This window comes from Cygnus atratus, chromosome 3 (assembly GCF_013377495.2).
Source record: "Cygnus atratus isolate AKBS03 ecotype Queensland, Australia chromosome 3, CAtr_DNAZoo_HiC_assembly, whole genome shotgun sequence".
Taxonomy (NCBI): domain Eukaryota; kingdom Metazoa; phylum Chordata; class Aves; order Anseriformes; family Anatidae; genus Cygnus; species Cygnus atratus.
Genome location: NC_066364.1, coordinates 88,593,785 through 88,619,830, shown reverse-complemented (window position 1 = coordinate 88,619,830; position 26,046 = coordinate 88,593,785). Strand labels below are relative to the sequence as shown.

General features: G+C 47.5%; 1 protein-coding gene across 1 annotated transcript in view; it reads left to right on the top strand.

Annotated features, from left to right (window-relative positions):
- MDGA1 (MAM domain containing glycosylphosphatidylinositol anchor 1) overlaps nucleotides 1-26,046 on the top strand; it is a 134,940-nt gene that overhangs the window by 36,070 nt on the left and 72,824 nt on the right. The window contains exons 2-7 of the mRNA XM_035560656.2: nucleotides 10,468-10,607; nucleotides 12,879-13,053; nucleotides 16,951-17,147; nucleotides 19,973-20,105; nucleotides 24,161-24,430; nucleotides 24,828-25,157. Coding sequence (XP_035416549.1) covers nucleotides 10,468-10,607; nucleotides 12,879-13,053; nucleotides 16,951-17,147; nucleotides 19,973-20,105; nucleotides 24,161-24,430; nucleotides 24,828-25,157 — 1,245 coding nt within the window. The remainder of the gene's footprint in view (nucleotides 1-10,467; nucleotides 10,608-12,878; nucleotides 13,054-16,950; nucleotides 17,148-19,972; nucleotides 20,106-24,160; nucleotides 24,431-24,827; nucleotides 25,158-26,046) is intronic.

Here is a 26,046-nt window from a genome sequence, read left to right as displayed (position 1 = left end):
AACAAAGAACTGACAAAGATAAATTTGTTCTATGAATCAAAGGCTCTGGAAAAGCTGCTATGAATTATTTACCTTCCTAGCGAGAGTGGGAAATTTGTATGAAATTTTCCCCAAACTGTTCCTTCCCATCCTTAGAAAAATGCCAAAGAACTTGTCCAAGAGTGTTTTAAATGGCATCTATCTAGCACTCCTTTGTTGCCTATTTTGCTACAGCTAATTAAAAAAGAAAAGCTTTTTAATATTTAAGTACCATTAACTCAGCTGAATTATTAAATGTCAATTTGCGTCATGTGCATAAAAGGATCAATAAACAAAGAGAATAAAACAATGGAGGTGGCTGGGGTTAGAGAGATGTCAGCTCCTCTTATCGGAACTGGGGGGAATTGCTGGCTTGTGTGCCAGGTGGTGGTTGCTAATTATTGGTACTCGAGAGGGAAAGAACCAGGGACTTTCTAGGACTCTTCACACCAAAGGCACTATAGGGATGTAGAGGATGCTGTCAAGATAAAACATTACTTGGCTTGATTTCCAGGGGTGTCATGCAGCCCCAGTTGCCTCAGCTTTGCTGACAATTTGCTGGCATTTCCTCCCTGTGCTTGCTTTCTTCTTTTGGGGTGGAGTTGAGCTGTTGTATTTGCTTTTCCCTCCCTAGGTCATTTTGCTTGCTGGCAGTAGTCTTTGTACTTGAGTTCCCAGTGGTGGTGAAAAGGGATATGGGAGAAAATCCAGTGGAAATCAGTTTTTCTCAAGTAAACTTCTTTGAGTTGTGCAAGAGGTTTCCTTCCTCCTCTCCCTGCGACTGTGGATTAGTGCTGGATTAGGCAGCCACAGAGGCTAAAGATTGGCCTTGGCATTACAAGGTGCCAAACTGGAATTAGGTACGGGACCGATAGGTGCCAAGTCCTGGCTGTCCCCTGGGTCCCCAGCATCTCTGCCAGGGCTGAGCTGGGGTCTGTGCTGCACTTGCCTGTCCCCCACAAGGTGGACTTTGGTGCTGGTGGGCTGGGGAGCTTGTTGGCAGGTACCTCTGGGCTCAGAGCTTTAAACAGAGAGAGGCCCTTGCTGCCCACCACTTTTCAGTAGAAAAAATGGACTTTTAGATACTTGAATTAAGAGTGGCATTTGTACTTCCAGCTTTTTCTAGCTATGACAAGAACAAAAGAGGCTTTCAGTGAAATTTTATTTCACTCTCTCTCCTGCTGCTCTTATCACCCTCTCGCTCCTGTGGTGATTTCCCCCCTGCCCCTGCTCTGTTCCTCAGCTGAAAAAACCTTTCCCTTGCTGTGGAGGCTGGGTGTACTAGCAGGTAAACATAGCCATTTGTTGAATCTTTCCTCTGCTGTACGGAGCAAATGTTTGTGCTGTCATCAAGCTGTGATTGCCCTCACGTCCCCAGCTCCCTCTGAGCCAGCTAGATTGGGCCCTTGAAGCAGCTCAGCTGTGACAGGTGAGGATTTAGCATAGATTCAGTGCCTGAGTATTTACCCAGCTCCTCAGATGGGCTTTGTGGTCTGCACCGAGCTCTGTGCCTCTGCAGAAGTTCTTGTGGCAGAGGTGGAGCTAGTTTGGTCATGCGGATGGTAAAGTCTGTAGGATTGCTGGGGCACAACCCCAAGTGCCTTGCACTGCTGCACACACCTGCTGGGGCCAGCAGCCCTGCGTGTGCAACGTCCCTTGTGGCTCTCCACACAGCGAGAAGTCCCCTCCTTGGACAGCTCTGCTCTGCCTGCCCGTCTGATACTCACCAGACCCCAGGTTCTACCTCAGCACTGAAGAATCTGGGCCTCAAAGTTTAGCATTTTGAACATCATCAGCTGGATTTTCATGGAAATACTCCTATTCCTACCCAGACTGGGTTAGTGTACCCTGACTACACAGGGCTTCGCTTTCTGTTTTTTCTTGTCTATTGTTCTTGCATCAGTTTCTGTTATCCTGTGTTTTCAGAGGTGGGTTATCACGTGTGTGCAACTTCAGTGGAGCCCTCGTTTTTCAACAGATAAATGTGTAGCATTCCTTGTGTGTCCCGCCAGCCAGGGAACTGGGTTTGAAACTGCTTCCTTCCTCTGCCTCTCCTTATTTTTCTGATTCAGGTGTCACAGCTGTTGCCTGATGCTTATTTTTTTTTCCTTTCTGATACGAAAAGGAGCCTGTAGTTATTCATTGATTGGAGTTCATGCACCTTTGCTGCTAATGTAGGTGACAGATGATTAGCAAATTGACATATTTTCTCCCTATTGAAGGGATGACGAGTCTTTGTTGTGCTCTCCTTTCATCTCCTGTGTTAAATGGTCCAGCAATAAAACAACAGCTGAGTTTCAAACTACGTTGGTTTATAGATCTGTGCATGAACCTCTGTTGAAAAGTCACTGTTGTACCAAAGCGATTTAACATAAGAAGGAAAAGGATATGGAACAAGCAATATCAATGATGACTTTGGGAATGAGCAGACCTTGAATTCAGGGAAAGGAGGAGAGGAGCAAAGCCCTTGGGACCGTTTGAGCAAAGCCCATTTGCTTGCAAGGGTTATTAACTGCAGGTACTGGGCACCTGTTGGGCCGTGCTGAGAAGCTGCCGCATCTCTGTGGAACGCAGCTTTCATGGCTGAGTGGGGATGTGAAGCTTCAGAGGATGCTTCATGTTGGGAAAGAAGAGTGAGAATAGAAAGTGAGATGTGTGAAGAACAGCTGGCTCCTGTCCATCCGAGCCGATCTCAGCTCTCCTGCTGGCCGGGTGCTCAGAAACTATCCAGAGCACAGAGTTATCTGGGTGAGGGGTGTGCTGGAAGCTGAGGGCGTGTGGGCTGCTTATGAAAGACTGGAGTGTTGGTGGGTCTTCTGTAAGCCTGCATTTGTCTGTGCCCCTTTGGAGGGTGGTGGGACAATGGAACAGCTGGGGATCCACTCAGGGCACTGGAGACCTGTTGGGAGTTTCCATTGGCAAGCAAGGGATCAACCTGCTGCTGGTCTGCCCTCAGGAGCATTCCTGCAGCTCACAGGCAGGATAAGGAAATGTCAATGCTGTGCCCAGCTGAGTTTCTCTTCTTGCAGCCCTCTTTTTTTTCTGACTGGACTGTTTAATTTCTAGGTGTTTTACCAGCTGGCAAACAGGTCAGTCTGTCTGTGGGCCCTAGAAGACAGAGTGCTTGATTTCTCCTCCAAGCTGCTTGTTTTGTTTCCGTTCCACCTTCCCCCCCCCCCCCCCAAAATGCTTAAGAACATTAAGTAGCAACCAGACAAGAAATGGCTTTTTAAGTATGATGCTTTGAACACTCAGCCTGGCTGGATCACCTCTCCTGAGTGTGGCTCTGTGGCTCGTTGGGTTTTGCAGCAAGATTTAGAGATACAGCACAGACTTTGAAGCTGGTACAGTAGGAAGTGGGCTGGGAAAGATAGTCTCTTTTATGGTCATCGTGAGACACACTGTTTTTTCATTTCCTAACCAAAGCTGGATGCTCCCAGCACAGTATAACTCAGGTGCAGGCTCTGACTGCCACTGCATCTGGAACCTCAAATGGTTTGAAGGCAACCTACCTTGTGTTAAGTCATCTGTACAAATTCCCCTCAGGCACGAGTTAGGCAGTGATGCAGAGTTCATGCCACAGTAGTGTTGTGTGTGTAACATCTATCACTTGATACCTATCCAACAAAACATTTCTGATTGATTTTGCTCTGCAGCGTGATGCTCTGCAGTTGGGTGGACCTGTGTAAGCAAGTTTCTTGAACACTGTGGAAAACTGATGAGCTGCTGCAGGCACTGGAGTTGGGGCTGGGGGAGTTAGTGATGATCTGGTTGCTCTTCAGTAAAGCATACAATACCCTCTTCAGTTTTAAATCGAATGAAGATCTCAGAAGCAGCTGTTGCAGTCGCTGGGGGATGTACCTGCTATTCATGACATCTCATGTGATTTTGTTGCTGGCATTTTTCTAAAAGAAACCAAATTATACAGATGCTTCAAGGAAGTGACATTGATTAAGCAAAAAGTTATTTTAAGACCATGCAAATCATCTGGCTGAGCTTTGTGAAAGGGAACTCTGTTTCTGGATATGCAAGCAGCCAGAGATGTAAAGAGATAGTTTTGGCCAAGTTTCATGCTCTGTGATTGTTTTCCTCGTCTCTGTGATTTCTGTGTGCTTCCCATCAGAAAAAAAATTATATTCTTCCCTTTTTGCTCGAGAGTGCTGTGAAGTGTTGTATAGGGTTAGGCATGGTCACTTTGCATATCTCAGAAGTGGCTGTGTTTCTGTTGTGTGTGGACTGATGTTTGTATTTTAATTATGATGAAGAGTCAGGCATTTTGCTGCTGAAATATATATATTCTCTGCTGCAAATTTAGGCCAAGAGTCCAGCAAGCAGACCTTTTTTAGGTGTACGTGGTTTGGACTGCAGCACTGGTACATGGGGATCAAGAGAGTCTCAGCGGTGATCAGTCTTGCTTGGAGCTGTAATCCTTAGTGTCAGCATGCCGGGAGGGCTTCCTGGAGGCTTTTCCTTTAGGACAGCCTTTTGGTATGGCAGAGTCACTCAGGCAGCACGCCGTGTTGGAAGAGTCAACAGGAGGAGCTTCGGGAGAGAAGCCCTGGGCTCACAGGAGGCCATGTGCTGAAGGTAGTGCTGGAGAGGTGAAGGAAGGCTCAGAGCAAGGAGCGGGAGGAAACCTGGGAACATGGACGTGCTTTGCTCCTTGCAGCTCTCCCCTCCCTGGGGGCTTCTGTGTCACCATCCTCCCTCTTTGCTCTGGGAGTAACCCTAGGTAGGCTAGGCTGTGCCGGGCACCTTCAGCTGGGAGAGGGTCTGGAGGGGGATGAGGCGCAGACGGGTTCCCCAAGCAGACAGGGAACATGTTCAGACAGTGGTGGTGGCACGGGCACCCCAGGGCAGGCTGCTCAAAGGCATCAGGTGTTTGAGCTCCTTTACACCCGTCAGCTGCCATCTCCTCTCCCTCTGCCAGCGTGCTGGTCTTAACTGCCTGTAGGTATGGGCGGTCTTTCTTCAGCCATTAATACACTATTGATCCACAGCCCTCCTGACAGTGTTAATGGACACTGATTGTGTATTATTATTTCCATAATCAGCCTCAAGCTGGAGTGAGTTTTCTTTTTCAAATGGCCCATCGATATCATGCCCAGCATTGTGGGCTGGAGCTGGCCTGGTTAATTTGTTTAGTTGAAATTTTCAGCAGGGCCTGTGGTCTTCATCCACAGTGGAGCAATCAATGAGACCAGCTGAATAGTGACAGACCACACAACGAGGCAGCTGCTGTCCCTTCCCAGAGCAGGCATAAGCAGGATGTTTTGTCTGACTGTCAGGACATGGCCTCTGCAGACCCTTCCCATCCTACCAGACCTTCCATGCTCCTGCTGATTGTTGCCGGTGTCTCTTCCCTTTATTTGTGCCCTGCTTCTCTTTGTGCCCTCCTAAGGGGACACGACCTCTTTTTCAAAGGTCTTCATGTTTGTGTCTGCCTCCTCTTCAGGCAGAGTGTTGCACATTGTATGAACAAGATGGATAAAACACTAAAGCAGTGACTTCAAAGCCTGAGATGCTCCCTGGGTGCTTTGCACTGCAGCATCTGTAACTAACAGTGCCATAGGGCAGTGCCACCCATGGGCAAGCTGTTACTGAGAGTGGCCATGCCGCAACAAAAGTCACATACAGATTTCACTGATGATGTTCTTATTCAACCACATCTGCTCCATAAATGCAGTGTATTTTTCCCCTTGCTGGGAACTCCCTTCGAGTTGTGTACTTTGTGTCACTTGATCAGGGCAGGAAAGGGGAGGGAAGGAGACCAGCAGGGTTTTTGAGGTTTCAGCAGCAGGTTAGCGATTAGTGCCCCCTGCCATGTTCCTATGTAGCTGAGGGATATAAGTCCAGGGAGTCTGTGAAGGGGTAGGCAGGAACCTGGCTTCTTTGCCTAGCATACTTGCAGAAGAGTCTGACATTAAAATTACACCAGGGATGCAAGAGGGCATCATGTGGCAGAGCTCAGCCATGGCTTCCCTTTCTGCACCCAGCAGGAGGGCAGCACTGGGGGAGGATGTAGTGTCCCAGTGAGCATGACCATGGGAGGTCCTACACCAGCAGCTTTGGAGGTGAATGCTCTTCATTGTTGAGGCTGTATGCAGGACACGTGCAGGTGGTAAATGTGGCAGTGTAGTTGATACAGTGCTATAAAAGGGATGAGTGGTTGTCCTGGTGGCTGCTGGCCGTGACGGAGGGAGTGTGTGCAGGGGGACCAGGCACACCAACCAGCCCCTCTGGTGTGCCTGGGGGGCTGTGTGCTGCTGAGTGTTCAGAGGTTTTCTTCTGAGTGGCAGACAGGGCTGGAGACATATATATCTGGAGTAGATAATAAACTGTTAGAGCCCTAAGGATGCTGTTCCCTTCTTGTCTATCTCTGCTCCCCATCTCCTGCCCCCATCTCGCTCTGTCCTCCTTGAGCTATAGATTTTCACTTGGCTCCTGGCAATGCAGTATCCATCTCCCACCACCCTCTCTGTGAAGGAGTTCTCATCATTGTCATCATAGAGATGGGATCTCAGGTTCAAAAAGATGAAGTGGCTAGATGTGTGAACCAAATGCACATTACTCAGTCCTCTCAAAAAAAAAAAAAAAAAAAAAAAAAACTCCTTTTCTGCCTTTTAATGATATTAGCAACCTCTAAGCACCAGGAGTGTCATAAACTTTCCGGATTATGGTAATAATAACATCGTATAGTACATTGCATTGGGAATAAAATTATTTTACCCATTCCAATTTCCTTTTGTTTTAATGTGTAAATATATCAAGTGGAAAGCATAGTAGGAAATCTCCGTGCAGATGCCAAATGTATTGCAAGTCAGCCCTTTCCAGAGGAAGGTCTTAATGGAGCAGGTTCAGAGCCTGAATTTTGCATGACTAAGTGTCTGCCTTTAAAAAGTTGGTTGGATCAGTTTCGCTGGTGTGCTTTGTGCTGGGAGACTTCCATAAATTGATCTCTCACCTGGAAGTGGAATGGAAGTGATGATGCATCTATCCATGGAAATGATGGGAAAAAGGGCAGGGAACAATGTGGCCCTTCTTACTCCCCAGAATTCTCCAGAGGTCGGTCTTGTCCATCTCCTTTGGGGTTTGCCAGCCTGAGGAGATTGGTTCTGCTCCACAGAGCTTAGCAGGGCAGGCTATATCTGTGCAAGGCTCACTGCTTGTGGAGTACCGCTGAGATTACTGCTTCATCTCCAGCACCTGGCATCATGCTCCAGCCTTTCTTTTTCCTCCCAAGGGCCTTCTGTGAAACAGGTGACTCTGACAGGCATGGTCCTGCCATCCTGTTGTCCTGGCAATGTGCAAACTGTCTGCATCCTGAAATCCTCCAGGAAACCTGGGATGATGTCAAACAATAATGTATTCTTTCTGTTCAAGCACATTAAAAGTGCAATTAATCCTCACGATCTCTCTGCTCATTCGTAACATGGAACGAGGTGACTTTCCCAGCCTCTGCATGCTGTGGCAGGCTAAGCTTAGAACCGAAGCCTTCCAGAGTCTCATCCTGTAATTTAAAGCAATCCCTCAGGAGCTGTATTGGTCCCTTGCTCAGCCCCCACACCTCCACCAATGTCAGTTTTCTCAGCCTCCTATTCAATCTCCCTGAATGCTTTTCTCTCCAAGACAACCCCAGGCTTTCTGGGCTTGCTTTTGAGAGATTTAGATTCATATGAGGTTTAAAACACGTCAAAACAATTGTTGGTCTTGCTGGGGACCTGATGCTGTGATTACAAGAGAGATGTTACAGCTTGAACAGTGGGGATTCACTTAAAGTGACGTCCCTTTCCACTAAATATAGCTGAAGGTATTACTGATGGTAACACAGGCAAGTGAAGGCACCTACAAACAAAGCTGGAACATATACAGCCTTGCTTCTGAGCTTCATGACAGCCCAGTGGACCCATAGGGGATTTGGGAGAGAAGAACAAAACTGTGATGCAGGGCTTATTTCTAACATTGTCATTTTGCTATAAGCTAGTGCCATATAATGCTTTGTATTGCAGAATAAGGATTACTTTAAATAATATTTCTATCAAACTCAGGCAACAATGATGGTGGCAAAGTATTTTAGCACCCAAGTAGTTAGACAAACGCTCTCTTGTCCCATAACACTGTACTTAATTGTTTTGCTGTGGAAATTCCCCAGGTATGAATGCCTTTAGACAGGTGGCGGACAAGGGTTACAGAAGACAGGTGAATGTATGGAAGCGGGATGGCCAAAGGCAGAAGCATACAAGTCGAAAGACTTAAGGCTAGAGAAATTGTGCACTATATGGGGTACGGCAGAGCAACTCAAGGAAACATTTAACTGAGAGCTAGAGCTGCAGATAAATATTCTAATTCTCCATGGGGTGGCTGGCAATTAGTTTTTGCAGCAAGGTTACATTTGCAAAGGGAGAACAGAGCCACCAGCCGGCAAATGCAGCCCAGAGAAAGTGTAGAGAGATTTCAAGAGCTTTGCTGCTGCAGGGTGTCAGGATCCCACTGAAAAATGGGTAGCACAGGTCACAGGGAGAATATGCTCCAGGATAGGAAAGGACAGGATGCCTTCTTTAATCATAGAGCAGGGAGTCTTCAATACCACAGACTGGGTCATGGCATTGTGAATGATTCTCTGCGGTGCATGTGTGTTATGACATGTCTGCAGAGGACTGATTTGAGGGCTGAAGCAGCATGATGAGACTGTCTTTTGGATTAAGGTGTATTGGCAAAGGTTACATGGGCATCTGGATTGCTCCTCTGCTGTTGTTCACTTGACAAGCAATCATGACGTCTTTTCCTGATAAGTCACTGTATTACTTAATAAGTGTATACATACACACATGTATACCTGCACATATACAGGTTTCTGATTTCTTCTTTCTTCTGTTTTAACAAGGATTTTCTGCCATCGAGGCAGGGAAGGTCACTCACCTGCTAAGTGGTTTCAGTATTGCATGGTGTCCAAGTGATGGTAGGCATGTTCCTATGAGCCCTGAAGATGGGAAAGCTGAGGGATTTGTCTATGCTTGTGCCATCATATTATTCGAATAAATGTGTTGCTTCACTTAGTCATAGTTAGGATAGCAAAAGGACAAAATGATTTTGCCAACAAAGTGGCACTAAGCTGGAAGAAAGAGGTGCAAAAAGGAGTAACTTGCTGTCTGAGCAGTGCTGCTGCCAGCTTGCTGGGTGGTCGTGGCAGGCTGGAAAATCCCAGCAGCAAGAGCAGCATGCTCCCCACTAGCGCTGGGGTTGTTCTTGTGTCCCTGCTGCTCAGGGAGCAGTGCAATGCAGTGACACCAGCTTGTAGAGGCCAACCTCAAAGGCAGATCTTCTCTGCTGCCCAAGCCCAGCCTGCCCTTGGTCTGTGCTGCTGGTGGATGAAACCAGCATAAATTTGAGCACTTCCATTTCCCAGTTGGGTGGGTTTAAGGCATTTTGGTCATGCCTGTGGCAGAGCGAAAATGTGCTTTCAAAAAGAAAAAAAAGTAGTCTTGAAGTTCAGCTAACCTTTTTGAAAAAGTGGGTGCTCAGTTCAGCTTTAACAGGCTGTGGAAAAAGCAGTGCTTGTTTCAGAAGGCTCACGAAGGCTCTTTGCTTTAAAGCCTTTGATCGTCTCCTCAGTGGCTGGTTCGTTTGCATTGTATTTCACTAATGGGAACTAGAGCTGCAGCTCTGGAGTCACCTGGAAGCGTTGTAGCAAGATGGGGAAGTGCATCCCAGGGGGACTGTCACTGAGTTACTGGTTCTTAGACACATTTGTGGGTTTCTCTGTTCCTTGAAGTGTGACTGGAGTTTTCCCCTCGAACAAGCACGAGTGTCCCATCGGGCTGCGCAGTCACCTTCAATACATCTCAGCCGCTTTGGTGATCACACAGGCACTTTCAGAGTAGGGAGCCGAGGCCTGCTCGTGCACGCCTCTGGAGCTGCTTTATTTGATCCTCTTCTCCTACAGCTTCTCTCTCCCTGCTGCTGGTCAGGGCTACAGTGGGACATAGGTGCTGTTTGTTATGCCCCCCTGCATGGTAAATCATAGCTGTCAGGCCTGTTTTAGACATAGAGCAGATGTGATTTGGCCAGATCCCTGCTTTAACCGCTTGCGTATGCATGTTTCTGGGCGAGGTGAGAGCAGGAAGGCCTTGGTCCTCAAGCCTGTGCAGGACACTGTGCAGGCCTTAGGAAAGCTCCACATGCGTTCAGTGCCTAAAGCTACTAATCCCAACAGCACCAAAGGATTTAAAGTAAGAGTTGATACCAGCCCCTCAGGAGACGGGGAAGATCTCTCAGTGCTCCATTTCCTGAGGCATTTGTGTCTCGTGCATAGCACTGTCTGACTCTTCCCCTCTGTGGTTCAAAGAGGTGGCTCCTCCACCCTGCTATGGGAACAGCCACCATGGGTGGTGGGTCAAGGGGCTGGGGTGCTGCTTGTTTCCCTCTTTACCTCTTCTTTCCTCCCCACAGCTCCTGCTCAGGCCCAAATCATCCATGCTGGGCAGGCGTGCGTGGTGAAGGAGGACAACATCAGCGAGCGTGTTTACACGATTCGGGAGGGGGACACACTGGTCCTGCAGTGTCTGGTCACAGGACACCCCCGGCCACAGGTAAGCTTTCAGCCTGGCCTGTCAGCAGGGTGCCCGGCTTCATCGTATGTGTTGGAGTCAATTAGGGATGCCCTATAACACAAGTTCTGTTTAAAGTATGAAGAGGCCAGCCTTGCTTTCAAGGAATATGTCCAAAGAATTTTGCAGGAGCCTAGCCAGAACTTCTAGTGGTCTTCAGTATGTGAAGGACCAGAGCATGGGTCGGCCTGCTCCAGGACAGAGCATTGTAGGAGTGGCAGCTGGTGTGTCCTGGGAGGCTGGATGTGGCAGAATACACTCAAGGGAGCCAAGTATGATATATGCGCCTTTTCGGCCCCCTTCCCCAATCCTGACAGTCCAAGACATTTGTGCTGAGGAGCCATACATCTGCATACACAAATCAACCCCTCCATGGACTTTCTTGTGAAGAGAGGCGTGGCTAGAGGAGTTGACAAAAGAGAGGGAAAGAGACTCAGCCGCAAGATTCGAAATGGATTATCCATCAAAACATATCCTAGAAACAATTAAAAAAAAAAATCTAAACCAGGTCAGCAAGAACGATCAGGCTAGGCTTGTGGCAGTGATGGCTAGATGATAGCTATGTACATCAGAAAGGAGGAAGATGGTAGGGCTGGCCCTGCCTAAGGACGTTGAACATGTGGGAAGGTACTGGCAGGGTGTGGGGATTTGAGCCTGAGTAGTCAGAGAGATTTCTGGAGCAGAGCCTGATGCAGACAGCATGCTAGTGGGCAACGCTGCGGCTTGTCATTGCCCAGACACACAAGGGAGACACTGGAGTGTAGAACCAGGCGTGACCAGGGAGGCTGGGACCTGTGTACATAAAACATGGCACGTGTCCTATTTCTGCCCTCCCTCCTCATGGATAGATTTCTTCCACAGTTAAGCTCTTTTCCTAACCTTTGTTTAATCTTTTCTTTTCCCTTTTATCAACCAGTCATTAAAGCATGAAAATGTGGCCAAAATACTTAAATGAGATTGAAATTGAAAAGATTAAAGAGCTGGCTGAAGTGTCCTTGCAAACATGAGACTCTGAGAGTCCTGGGGCCCTCAGACAATTTCATAATAAGCCTACAAAGACTAAATAAATCCATGGTCATTAGCTCCAAAAATCTGCTCAGCCTGGTGCTCTGGGACTGGGATTTGGACACCCCTGCTCTTTCTAGAGCAACAGCATCAATCAGGTGGTGGCAGTGAGCTTTAAGCAAAGCTTGAGGTATGGGGTCAAGGTATCTGGTCTTTCTCATCCATGGCCAAAGTTGAATGAAAATCCATCTCCTTTCTGTTGGCAGAACCTGCTGGATCTCAGCCCCAGAACGTAGGTGGCACAACTGTGGGAGACCATCAGAGTCACCAGCCTTTAGAAGGCAGGTTTTTGACATAGGGCCCCAATGGGCTGAGAAAAGCCGTCTCTCTCTTCTGTTGTCTGGGTTGCAGAAAATGAGAGCAAGCTTGTACTTCAGCTGCTTGGGCTGTACCTCATTACAGACATAAGAATTATCCTTCAGTCTTTAGGAGTGCTGTCCTCTTGCCACTGTTCACCGTGAAATACCATGCCACTATGTTGCCCCCACCAGCCAGGACCTTAAGACACATAACATAAGGCCAAAAATGCAAGACAGTCTGTAATCTGAAAGGATTTTTTTCCCCTTTTCTTTTCCTGTAGCTTCCAAATCAAAGTAAAAGTTTGTATACTGCAGAAGAATGACTTTAAAAAAAATAACATACATGGGGTTCCCTGTGGGAAGGAGGCTAGAGCCAGATAGTAACAGCGGTTTCAACTCTTGGAAAAGCAAACAACAGAAATAACCTTGCTGTCCAGAGAAAGATGAAAGGGTGCTGACTGCAATAAAAGCCCTGTAGGTATGAGCTGATGTCTGCTGTAGCTTCATGGCCTGCTAGCCACATGGGATCCAGAGGCTTAATGCTGAAAGTCCTGTGCTGTGCATGTGGTGGTATTAAACTAAGCAAGTTGCTGGGGTTTGCTGGACCAGAGTAGGAGTGGTGAATGTGCAGTGTGTGTATGGGTGAACTGAAGGGTTACCCCAGGTGTTAGGACATGGGGGTTGGCAACAGGTGAGAATCAGCAGCTGGTCTACTGAGACGTACTGAGACCAGCAGCTGAAATTTGGTAAGGTCTGGCGGTGTTGTAGGGACCCCTTTTGTGACTGACTGGGGAGGAAAAGGAAAAGGAGAAAAGTGATTGCAGCCATTCTCTGGGATCTCTGGCTCATGCCACTGACAGTTTGTGTTTCCATCATTCTTCTTGTGCAGGTGAGATGGACCAAAACTGCTGGCAGCGCATCGGACAAATTCCAAGAGACGTCAGTGCTTAACGAGACCCTGCGGATTGAGAAGATCCAAAGGCTGCAGGGGGGCCGCTATTACTGTAAAGCAGAAAATGGGGTTGGGGTCCCAGCCATCAAGTCCATTCGAGTAGATGTGCAGTGTAAGTCGTTTAGTGGCAACCCAGACCTTCCCACAGTTCTACTGCATGTCTCCGCTTTGCTGCGTGGCCAGTAGGGAGCTGCATTGCCCTAGGACCATGCGCATCTCATTCAGGAGCAAAGGGACTACTGTGGTGTCCCCAGGGTCTGTTTTCCCTGGGAGAACAGGACCTTATGGAAAAAAGATGGCTCTGCCTGTCCACGTAGACCACTCTTATCTAGGTGCTGTGATGTCTGTCACTGCCAGGGGTACCTAGCACTTGTGTGGGATGTGGCGTTGTAGATGGCTTCTGCTTTCTTTGTCTTCATTTTGAATAAGCCTTGGTTTTCTTCTTGGAATCAGTAGTGCCCCAGGTGCCTGGAGCACTTCTGAAACCAGTGCCATTGCTAAATGCAGTGTGGTGGAAACAGAGCAAAAGATTCTGGGATGCACCTGAGAAAGCTGTGTTGTGAAGGGGTAAACATGAGGGAAGCTGTTGAGGGCCTCTCGGTTTCAGCAGTGACTCAACATTCCTCTGGCTGCTTGCAATGCCTGTCTGTCTTGTGTCCTGGAGATGCCACCTTGCACCCCAAGATCTGAAGGTTTCTCATGCTGACTTAATGTTTATTTTTGGGCTGTTGCGATCAAAAGAGAAGGAAATTAGACTTTTTCCATGCCCCCTGATAGGAGGAATTGGAGATTTAAAGTCTAGGCAACTTTCAAGGAGATTTGGCCTCTAGGGGAATATTATCATTCTTCTCACTGTCCTTGGCTCTCCACTATTCCAGTTTCTTCCAGCCCTGTTAACACGAAATCCCTCTTCTCACTCACATCATCTGAGAAGGCCTAGCCAGCAAGAGGTTGATGCTTAAAAATATATATACATACAAATTATTATAAATTACAATAGCTGGAACTCTCCTATCCATGAGCCCATCACCCCCTGTTCCCAAAGTCCTTCTAGGAAGACAGTCCTCTGTGCTGAGGTACAGTGTACAATAGCCTTCTGTAATGAAAAGAACTTGTTTTTGTCAGTCCTCAGCATGACTCCTTGCCAGGGCCTGTGTCTCTAGGAACAGAATTGTGGCATGAGTCTCTCTTTATGGCCTGCAGGCATTCCCTTTACTTCTGGAGTGCAGACTGGAGCTAGAGTGATGTAGCATCCCGTGGTCCCTCGTGCAGCTCTGACCTGTAGAACTATGGGGCTAATGGGGTGGCCAAGGGCTTTCTCATACTAACATCTACTCTGCAGATGGACTTGGTAACACACCTCTGTTCTGCTCACTTGGTTTTTGGGGAGGAGAGTCTATTTTCTGCTGGCATTTGCAGTAAGTACAAGGGAACACATAGGAACAGCCACAGTTTTTGTTGAACGCTCACCCAGGCAACCTTCATCTGAATGAACCAGAATCTGAAAACAAACCCCTCTTTTCCCTACATCCTAATTTGTCGTTAGAGGTAAGTAATCACTCTCATGTGGACCTTGGTGTCCTTGACAGCCAGTGCTAGTCCTCACTCATTCTTTTAGTATTAGACAGCCAGATTGTGTTGAGAGCATCATTGGTGCCAAGAGGATATCAATACAGAAGCACTAACCCGTGTAGCAAGTTATTCCTGTGCCCCAAATGTATGTTGAGTGAGGCTTTAAAGTATTGGCTGGGCACTGGCAGAGAGACAGCCGTCGTGTGGAGTATTTCCATGTGGGAGAGAGGGAGAGGAAAGAGAAAGAAAGAATGGATGTTTACAAGTTTATATTGCGCATGAAACATCCCATGTGATCATCTCCATGAGCAGCCTTGGGCCAAATTTATCATTTGTGCAGCTCACTGACATCAGTGGCATTACTCGTACATCAAGGACATGTATACCATCGTAGGTCTTATTTTAGCTTTTCTCAGGAGGACTAGGCTTAGAGCTGACTGCTATTAAAGAAGGATGAAAGATTTGAAGGGGGAAAGGTTTAGCAAGAAAAAGGAAGATATTTTCTGTGTGAGGAGTAGCTGGGAGTCAGCAGAACTGAATGGAGAGTATCTTCTTTGATGGGTAAGGGAAGTGTTTTGCCTTGAATCCTGCTGAGAAGTGGGGCCTCAGAAGGATGATAGCTACAGACTTGCTCCTGTAAAGTGTGAACAAATAAAGGGGGATTACAGAATAAAGAAGGGGCAAAGAGGAAAGACTGTGTCCAAAGACCTGGTCCAAGAGAATTTGATGTAAAATTCAGAAATTCAGTCATCTTACAGACACACAGAGCACTTCATGGAGAGGGGCCATTTTCTTCCACCTTTGTATGTTTTTTACACTTTTTTTCCTATTTCTTTCTTTTTTTACTCCTTTCTTGTCGACATTCAGTTAACAGCTCTTCTCGTCTCTCTGAGCTATGGTATGGTCAAGCCAACAAATCTTGTGTCCCATTACAAGTGCTGTCTACCAAGCATACAGCTCATTAAAATATGCAAATCCACCACTTAACACTTGTGATTCAGCATAGAACATACGTTATTTGGATGACACGTTAACAGGAACTCATCCCTGCTCCCCCACTTCCTTCCTGGGAGCCAGACTTCCAAACTTGCAAATCTCTAGAATAAAATATCTTGAAAATTAGGTGACATGAGAGAGCTGGAGGTGATAGGCACGTGTCTTCATCCTCTCCGCTATCGTGTGCAGAAGACAGTGTTGGCAGCACAAGGGCATACTGGGTACATGTGCCTCAGTTTTCTTGCAGTCGAAGATGGGGTCATAAGGCTGCTGAAAGCACAGAATTGCTTCACTGAGCTCAACAGACACTTTACAAGATATGTTTAAGGGCATGGGGGCAGATTTCATTTTTAGAGAGCTAGCTGGTTCCATCTTGCCAAGTGGGATCTTTATATTTAACCCTAATCAATCTCAAAGTAGTTCTGGAAGGAGGAAGATCCACCTCCTCTGAGGTTCTCCCTGTGTTTCCTTGATGTTCCAACAGTGGTATCTGGTGCAAAAGCCCCAGAAAATGATCTCTTTTTAAGCAGGAGGGCAGCCCCTGGGGAGCAGTGTGCCCTGGGTAGAGGGAGAAAGTATGCTCCCTGCAGGGCTATTGCCTGCCTCTTTGCAAGTGAAGTTATTGATAACCAGTGATCTGATCACAAGGGCTAGTGTCTGGTGCAGGTATGGTGAAGGAAGGAGTATTTTCTGTAAAGGGAGAAAGGAATTTGATCAGTTTAGGGGTGGGTGGTAGGGATGTATTGAGTAGAAGCTGCTGAAGAGGGAGAGTCAGTGCAGACCTGGAAAGGGGAAAATACACAGAGGATACTTTAATAGGAAAAGCAAGGGAAATTGTGCACACTTGTCACTGTGTTTTGCATCTCATGTTCCAATGGCACCACACCAGACTTGCTCCTATCTAGGACCTTGATCTTGACCTAGTTTCTACTCTCACCCCTTGACTTGTAGGTTTGTCATGTCTTTTGTGTTGGCATCTCACAGGCATGGGCTTAGCCCCATGATTTCAGGAGAGCACTGAGAAGTGGAAATTGGGAGCAGAGGAAATGAGAATGGAGTAGTTTCACTGAAGTGTAGAATGGTGATTTTGGGTGTGGGATACCTCTGAGGAGGGTGATACAGCCCACTTGTCAGAGAGGTGTGTGGCAGGCAACCAGTTTACTGGAGGATCACATGGGATCTGTCAACCAGAGGGTGCTTTCTATTCTTTGAATGTTGTGTGGTGAGCGGGAGAATTTTGGCTTCTCCTGTCTGTTCCCTTTAGATATTGTTTGTGTTACCTGCCCTCAGATCAGCTCTGAACTCAGCAGTTGTCCTTGGCCAAATGTGTGGGAGCTTCCCCTTTCCCCTATGGCCCCTGGAGCTTCATCCACTCTGCAGGCTGTACAGGCAGACCAAGCTTCACTAACAACTGCTGCGGCCCTCCTTGCCTTCCTTCCAGATCTAGATGAACCTGTTCTCACCGTTCACCAGACCATCAGCGATGTACGTGGCAGCTTCTACCAGGAGAAGACTGTCTTCCTCCGTTGCACCGTCAACTCCAACCCTCCAGCTCGCTTCATATGGAAACGGGGATCTGAGACGCTTTCCCACAGTCAGGACAATGGCGTGGACATCTATGAACCCCTCTACACACAGGTGAAAAAAAGCAAACCTCCACCAGCTTGTGAGGAGCATCGTGGTGTGATATGGTGCCCTCTGCAGTGGATGGTGTTTCTCTCTGCGTGGGGGTTATGATGCTGGGGAGAGGGTGGTGGGCACTGGAAGGAGCACTAGCTCCAGAAGCTCTGGTAGTACCTTTTTCTGTATGCAGGTTCTCAGGGGGAAAGAGCAGCAGGAGGGGGCGTGACAGCCTAGAAATCCCTGGCTTTCCATCCCTTCCCCTTTTGGCATGCTCCCTGAGAGCAGACCACAGTTTCCCTAATGAATTTACGTGACTGTTGGGTGGCTGAGACTGTTCTCCAAAAAAAAAAAAAAAAGTTTCCTCTACTTCTCAGTGCTATTTTTTACTTAAACAAGCACCCAAGCTCCATAAACAAGGGAAAGTGCTTCATATTTAGCAGTGTGAGCCCATGTCAGGAATTGCTGTGGGCTTGCTGAGGCAAATGATGAAGAGTTTTTCCTAACGGCTACAAGCAACAGATGCAGCCATGCTGCCTGGGCACTTTCTGACTGATGTCCTGGGGCAAGGTGTCATGCCACATCCTCTCTGCTTCCCCTGCTCACCTGTGCTGGACTTGCCCCTGCACAGCTGTTACCCCTCTGAATGCCACTTCCTTCACAGTCACTAGCCTGACAAAGCAGTGGGTGATTCAAGGGATTTTTCTTTTGACAAGGCACCTTGGGCATGTTATCCTAAGCCATGCTATAACCCTGAGTATCCTTCAGATGTCAACCAGTCCTAGTGCTTTTGCAAGACCGCTAGGCAGCGTGAGGAGGGGAGGGCAGCTCTCGAGGGTGCCTGTTTCATCCCATGCACGGTTCTGCTCTCCAGTGCTCCCAAAGCTGGGCCATAAGCACATTGTGGCTGAGTTTGATTTCTGAGCGGTGCCCCAGGCAACTTTTCAGTTAATGCAGTCATGTTCATGTTTTATTGAAATGGGCCATTTCTGCAGGTCGTGGAAATGGGCAGCCGAATGGAAACTTGTAGTGGGATTAGGACAGAGCACAGAGATGCTGATTTGCAGCAAATTTGCAGAAATACTTTAGGTCAGTGCTGCTCTTTGGACCTCAAGAGAGCTTTGCCTTGTCCAGTGTTATGTGGCATCGAAGCAGGACATCCCTGGCCTCAGAGGAAGCCACCATGGGCACTTCCAGCTTTCATTAAGCTCACTGTGATTAACAGGAGACATTGCTTAATGAGGGCATATCCGAGGACTTGAGATGTGTTCTCAAGCTAAATAAAACATCCGGCAGAAATTCACTGTGGTGCCTCATTAACATGTAAATGATCCTGCAGATCCTGTCAGGCAATGCTCCTGCCACGATGGGTCATCCCCACCTCTGGGGTGGGTGTTAGGACAGCCGTGCTCACTCAGGCATGCCCTTATGGTCCTTCTGCTCGCACCAATGTAAATCTGTGAATTTGGGTTGAGAAGAGTTGAAGTTAGGCAAAACACACCTCTACAGCAAACCTCGCCAGAGCTCAAATTAGTTATGTTTAACAAAGCACCTTTCATAGGGGTACTGTGGTCTGAGAGTCAGGCCAGAGAAACCGGTGTCTGTGTCAGGTTTGGTTAGGCCTTCACAATAAAAAGGACAAGAAGACTTTGCTGTTTAAGCTTCTCAAAACTTATTTACCCTGAAGGTTTATACACATTTACCCAACATTTACTAATCAATAAAATGGATACATATGACTGTGTAAGTCACCAGCTGACGTGCACATTGTAAATGCCATTGTTTGTGTGGTGTAGCAACAAATCTCAGGGGACAGGACTTCCATGGGGTTACTGGTCTCCTAGGTATTTATCTTTCTAATTTACTCAGTTCAGATCCTTGTTCTCCACATATTAGCATGCCTGAGCTCATCGCCCAGTCCCTTGAGGTTGTCTCAAGAGGATTTGTTGTGCTGACACCTTCTCACATTTACAGGCAATTATGGAATGGTTTCTTCAAAAGAGATTTAGACAAACACAAGGAGAACAGCAGCGACAAGCTGTCGTGGGAAGACATATGAGTTGCAGGGTGTGCAAACCACAGGATGCATCTCAGAGCTTTCCGCATTCCATAAATAAAAATTTACAGAACACATCTATTGTTAATTTAACAACTTTATTCTATTTCTATAACATGCCAGTAACTGATGGAGTGCTAGCGAGTGATTTTTGTGTTTGTTTGTTTGTTACCATAGTATGAGAAAAGGCTATCAAAGTCAGTGCAGACACTCTGGATTTATGCCAGCATAAATGAGATTAGGATCTGGAGAAAGGAGATCAGAAAGGTTGGGGAGGGTTATTTGAATATTTTTCTGAATTATCTTTTTTTTTTTTTCCTGCACTGCAATTTTTTAAAGCTTAACTGTTAAGCATGTCATATTTAGGCCAGCATCTGCTCCCGTTTACTTTGGTTTTGCAATATTGAGACCCCACTGACTTCATTTGGGCTCCTACTGACATCTTGGCATGAGATCAGGGCCTGTTCTTGGACGTTCAAGTCTTTTTGAGTTCTGCAAGATGATTCTGACAGCAGTTGACAAGAAATTATGCCTAGACCCATTCAGCGCTGCTTTCAGGTTATATGACAGTCGGTTGCTGGGTGTTTTGAGAAATCCTGGAGGTGGAGCTATCACTGCAAACCCTTCATGTCTCCTTTGTACAGAGCTAGAAGGGCTTGGAGCCTGCACAGCTCCCTGGGGTTTCAGTGGTTGTTGCTGGTAGCCTTTGGACCAGGTGATGGATGCAATGATGAGCTGAGCTTTGTACACCTGTGTCTTTCCCTCCCTCTTTCCTCCCAACTCTCAGGGTGAAACCAAAGTCCTGAAGCTGAAGAACCTGCGGCCCCAGGATTACGCCAGCTACACGTGCCAGGTGTCCGTCCGCAACGTCTGCAGCATCCCCGACAAGTCCATCACCTTCCAGCTCACAAACACCACAGGTAATGTAATGGCCTGCTGAGCAGCCATTGCCTCTCCAGGCCTACAGCAATGAGAGGACCACCTCAAGTTCACGTGTGGCTGCTAAGGTTGTAAATCCTTAATGCAGAAGTTTCGTGGCCAAGAATACTTCAATTTCCTCTAGCTGGTGCCTTGGCCAGGCCTGCTGTGTGATCACTGAAGCAGACTACCTGTAGGTGTTGAAGTACAATGTAGTTTTTAATCCAGATGCTGTTTTATTTATTTATAATTCTAAGTGACTTTAAAAATAGATTTGATGCAGTCTGGAGCAGGGCAGATGCTGCAGAAGTCCTTACAAATAATTCATTCACGTGTGATTCTGGCCTGGTTTGCAAGGCTGTGCTCAGAGCACCTCCCAGCCCAGGGGTCCTGCTGGTGCCAATGTTTCTGGAAAGCAAATATCTCCATTGCCTTCACAATAATTAAATCTTACTACTACACGCATGCTGATATCCATGCTGGCACTGCCTGAGTGTGCCTCCAGTTGCGAACAAAATCAATTTGGTGCCTATTGCTTGACTTGCAATAACCCACCGATAGCCAAAATCACATACCAAACACTTGCAAGGACCTGACTGCAAACTGTCCATTTAAAGTGGAAAAAAAAAAATAAAGCATGACAAAGTCCCCACATATGTCAAATATTTTCAAATAGTAAGTAAATGTCAGGAAATCGCTTCCGGCTCTGGGGTATTCCATGATCAGAAAGAAAGGCAATGTAGTTGTTTGAATTATTCACCTCTCTCTAATGTAGCACAAAGCAGTTTGTATCCCTGATGTCATCTTTGTGCAGTGGAAACAGAACTCTTTTGATGTTGCCAACTGTTGATGGGATATTGTTGATACTGTATAAATTATGTTTATTGATCTGACTGAGCCCAGGGTGCTGAACAATAGTTGCTTCATTTTATGTGGAAAGAAGAAGAAAGTGAAATATAGCTAATGTTGGAAAAAAAAAATTCTTCCTGTGGTAAGATCCCGGTGAACACATCTCAGGCAGCTCACATCACTGCCTGAGTTTCTCTCAGGAGGAGACTGTAGAGAATGCAGGAATATTCCCTTTAAAAACCTGTGCTTGAGGTGTAGAAAGGGATCTCAGGCAGCTGCTCTTTCTTGGTGTGGCTTTACATTTGAAGAATTAAAAAAATAAAAATAAAAAAATTTCTCCATGCCCTGTTCCCCCTGACAGCCCAAGCACATGGAAAGTATCCTTCATTTCGGTCCAATCCCTTTACTGAGTGAACAGGGAAAATGTATTTTCAAGTTGTTGCCAGATCAGAAGCCAGCATATGGCTGACTTCCTACCAACTTCTTAGGGTACTTACTAAAGCTCTGAACCTGGCCCATGTAGCACATACATCTAGTTCTTCTTTCGTGTTATTTAGCTGTAAATGCATATTTATACACAGTTACAGTGGAGCCTGACACCACAAGCTCAAAGGGACTATGGAATATGTATTCCTAGTAAATTGTATTAAAAGCTTCCCACAAAAATGAAGCTGGTGTTGCTCTGAAAGGAGGGTTTGTGTTAAATAACAGGAGCATATTTAACATGAAATATTATCTGGCTCACTTACCCTGCATGTAGTGTTGTGCATAGACAAGAATATTTAAAGAAAAATCTTAATTCTCTCCTTTTCTTTCTTTTTTCTTTTTTTTTTTTTTTTTTTTTGTTTGCATAGATTTCTTCTTTGCCTCTTGTGCTCATGCATTAGCAACCTCCATAGCCTCGGCCATGCCCAGTATGCTGAGCAGCTTCGCTCAGGATGCCTTCGCCTTTGTAACTGAGGAGGGCCCAAAGGGCACCGAGGTGCATGGAAATTGATCTCTTAAATATTTATAGACCCAGCCACAATGGACTTTGAGAGGAGCCGGTGGGTCGTGGCATGTCAGGCCAAGGGACTCTGCTCCTCCTAGTTTGTTTTCTCTTCCTTAGGTGGCTCACTTGGACTCCTCTGGCAGGGGCCTTCGGACAGACCACAGTCTCCAGCGTGGAGATGTGCTTCTCCCCAGCTCAGTGTCAACAGCTTGGCCCTTGCAGCAGGCAACCAATGCTTAGCCTGCAGCCTTGGTGGGAAGGAGGTTTTCCCTGCTCCTGGTCTGTCCTGCTGCCCTTGTGTGGCTCTGGAGCAGCAGGCTGGGTCCCGCAGAACCGTGGGGCTGGCTCGGTACCGGGCTGTCATTGCCTGCCCCCAAAAAGGCTGGGCTGATGTTTTCCCCTTCCTTGATTTCTGCAAAATTAAGCAGCCCAGCTGGTTAATTTTCCTGCAGTTTTACTGCAGCAAATTGGACTTCAAAGGGAATTGAAAGCGACTCTTTGTTTTTAATGGTCCCCTTGCTTCTCGGCAGACTCCGCCAGCAGGTTTTCTGAGCCAAGAACAAAAGGAATTGCCACAGGTTACAAATAAATGAGATTCATCTCCTGCATAACAATGTCTGCGGCATGTTAACCTCTATCTGCTGACAGGAGTGGGAGTGGGAGCCTGTGCAGGCTGCCACAGCCAGGGCTCCGTTTTGGGACACGCTTTGGGAGCTCGCTGCCTCAAGCCGAGCGGGTGGCTGCTTTGCAGTTTGCCTGCCTCTCCTCTTGCATGCACACACAGCCTGCCCTGAGGCAGTGCTTGCCCAACCTGTCACTTCTCTTCCATTTTGCCTTGCCCAGAACGTGTTGCTGCTCAGCAAGATGAGTGTTGGTCAGATATGTGCACATCAAACAACACAAGATCCTGAAATCTTAACCAAAGCCTGCAGGAACTCTGGTTCCTGCTCCCCAACTCTGACATCCTCTCTCAACATAAGCTGGTCTCAGCCTTTCTATAGCTCTGAAGGGGATGTGAGGATGTCCCCAGGCAAGATGCTGCATCTATCAGCTTGTCTGTGCCTTTATCTGAGACTCGTTTAGTGTTAGAGGGCAGGAGCAGCTATTGGTATCAGCTCCCATTAGCCACAGAAGCGTCCTGCTCAACCACAACCTGTTGAGCTGCTGCATCCCCGGGCTTCACCACGTCTCATGAAACCAGCCGGCACCCAGAAAGGGAGCACAGCTCTTTGTGTTGTTGCTTAGTGAGCATTAATCTTTGGACTCTGTTTCCAAGAGTCCAGCAGATAAGCCTGTCAAAGGCTCTGTGTTCAGGCCGTGGCCTCTCCGAATTCAAGGGCTCCAACCACAGGCCCCAAAATGGCCAATGCAGGTGGCAGAGGAGTTGCCTTCATCCATAGGTACAAGCTGGCTACATCTGGCACAAATACCACATGCCATGGCCAGGGAGAGGACACTGGGTTTGGTGCACCAAAACAATATTCCAGCATAGGGGTAGCTGTGCAGCTAAATTATGGTGTGGGTACTGAGCAAAGAGCATTCCTTGCCTTGTTTGTACGGGCTGTAATTCAGAGATCCAACACCAATCCAGCACAGCTCATTAACGCAGGGTCCAGGGAGAGGAGAAGCAGAAATAATGATGCTGTTAAATCAGGCTTCATGAATATGGAACAATGTCTTCTTTTGCATTATTATGGCTGTTACTTAAAACATACTCCCCGCCTTTGTGCTGGGGACCGCTACTCTCTCAGCGCTGTCTGGATGGAGCAAGCGATGTTGCTGACAAGGGCTTTAAAAGGCTTGTCATGGGATGAAATGGAGAATACAAAGGGAGGTGTTTTTTTGGATCAGTTCATGGAGGGGGATGTAGTGAGAAGGGTGCAGAAATAAAACAAGCCAAAGCCACGTACTAGGTTATTCAAAATGAAGGTTGTCTAGACGTTTTGAATCATTCCCAGTTTTTCAGTTGTGCATGAAAGAGCATCCCCGGGACTTGGTCTATAGTCCACAGGTCTATAGAAGATTGTATTTGACACCCGTGGAGTGGGTGTGGAGTTGCTCTTCATGGTCTGTTATGGTGCAGACTGGTTCTGGTCCTCTGTGTAAGGCTCTTAGGCTGAAGGCTTTGATGAAGAAATCCTGGGAAGTATGAAGCTGTGCACAGGTGAGTGGGTGAGTCCTTTTCAAGCTCAGCAGTGTCTCTTGGACCTCTTCCAGCCCCACCTGCTCTGAAACTGTCGGTCAATGAGACGTTGGTGGTCAACCCCGGTGACAACATCACTATGCAGTGCTCTCTGACAGGCGGTGACCCACAGCCAGAGGTGGTTTGGTCTCACTCTCCTGGCCCGATGCCTCCCAACAGCCTTGTGCAAGGGGGCAACCTCACCATCTGGAGGATCCGTGTGGAGGACTCAGGCTACTACAACTGCACAGCCATCAACAACGTGGGGAACCCAGCCAAGAAGACAGTGAATCTGCTGGTGCGGTGTAAGTTGCTCTTTTTCTCGTAGCGTGGGTTTTCTGGGTGAAGGGGCCAGCCTTGCATTTTTCCTGACTGTTCTTGTACAGCTGAGGGTAAGTGCAATGCTTAGAAGAGATTAGTATTCTGGAGAAGCTGTCATGCAATCTTCTCTGCTCCCAGGTCGGCAGCTGTGCTAGTGCTGTTGCAGCCTCGTCCCAGGCTATAGTACTGTTCTGGGCTAGAAGTGATCCCAGCCCACCAGGTGGGAGCCCTGGGGATCTCTTGCACGAGCATAGCTGGGGAAGGTCTCAGGACACATTTTGCACAGAGATGTTGCCCTCCAGAGCAACAAAGGGCTGTTATCTTGTGCCATGTGAGACACTTTGCTGTCCCTAAATAGTTTTGCACCTGTGTTCGTCCCAGCCATGAAGAATGCCACGTTCCAAATCACCCCTGATGTGATCAAAGAGAGTGAGACCATCCAGTTAGGGCAGGACTTGAAACTCTCATGCCACGTGGATGCTGTCCCCCAGGAGAAGGTTGTCTACTCCTGGTACAAGAATGGGAAGCCAGCCAGGTTCTCAGACCGGTTGCTCATCACCAGGAATGACCCCGAGCTCCCACCCGTGACCTGCAGCTTGGAGATAATCGACCTGAGGTTCAGTGACTACGGCACCTACCTGTGTGTGGCCACCTTCCAGGGAGCACCCATTCCTGACCTCAGCGTGGAGGTGAACATCTCCTCAGAGACAGGTGAGCCCCTCTGTGGCAGCTGGGGACCTTAGGGGAGCTGTTGGCATCACCATCTCTCCCCAGACCCCATCCCACAGGTTTAGAGTGTGACTGCTCAAAGAAGCCACCAAATTCTGAAGGAAGAAAGCAGAGGTGTTATTTCAGTAAATTTCAAAGGTCCTTTTGCTTAGAAGGGAATAAAAGAGAAATAAAGCTCTTTGCTTTCTTTGGCATTGCTTATGAGGAATATCCCTTTCTTTCAGAGCTGTGGCCAGAAGACTGGTACCATCAGTCGTAGCAAATTCTGTGAAGAACTTTAATGTTCACTGGATTGCAATTTCAGTCTGTCTTGGGCACTCTCTGCAGAAATCCATATGTTATAAATGTCTCCTCCCTGTAAATCGAGAGTCAAAACTTGGTGAGGACAGCACTAAGCTATAGGTGTGTTTGTCAGTCACTGTGGGGACTAAAATTCAGGGTCTTAGGGCTGTCTTTAGGCACCTGGAGAAGTTGGAGGGTCCAGCTCTGCCCTCTAATACATCCATGCCACCGTGAGGGCATGGCACAAAGCAGCATCGGGCTAGTTATCTGGTAAGGGCTCCTGGGGGCAATGAGCTGCCCATGGAGTTTGTCCTGAACCTTCATGGGAAGTTTGTCCTCAGTCCTTGGTTGTGCTGAACCTATTAGTCAGGCTGGTCCCAGTGTTGTTTCTGGACCTTGCTTGCTTCAGCACCCCAGCAGAAAGTGCTGTTGTACTGCTTTGAGGATTCAGGATCCCTCTGTCTCTCAGCAGAAATGCTGGGACCGGTCAGTTCCCAAAGGGACTGCACCCACATTCAGCAGGAGCCTGAAGACTGAGCCATGGACCTGATAAATGTCAGTGGTGGTGCTTCCTCTGCTAGCAACCCCT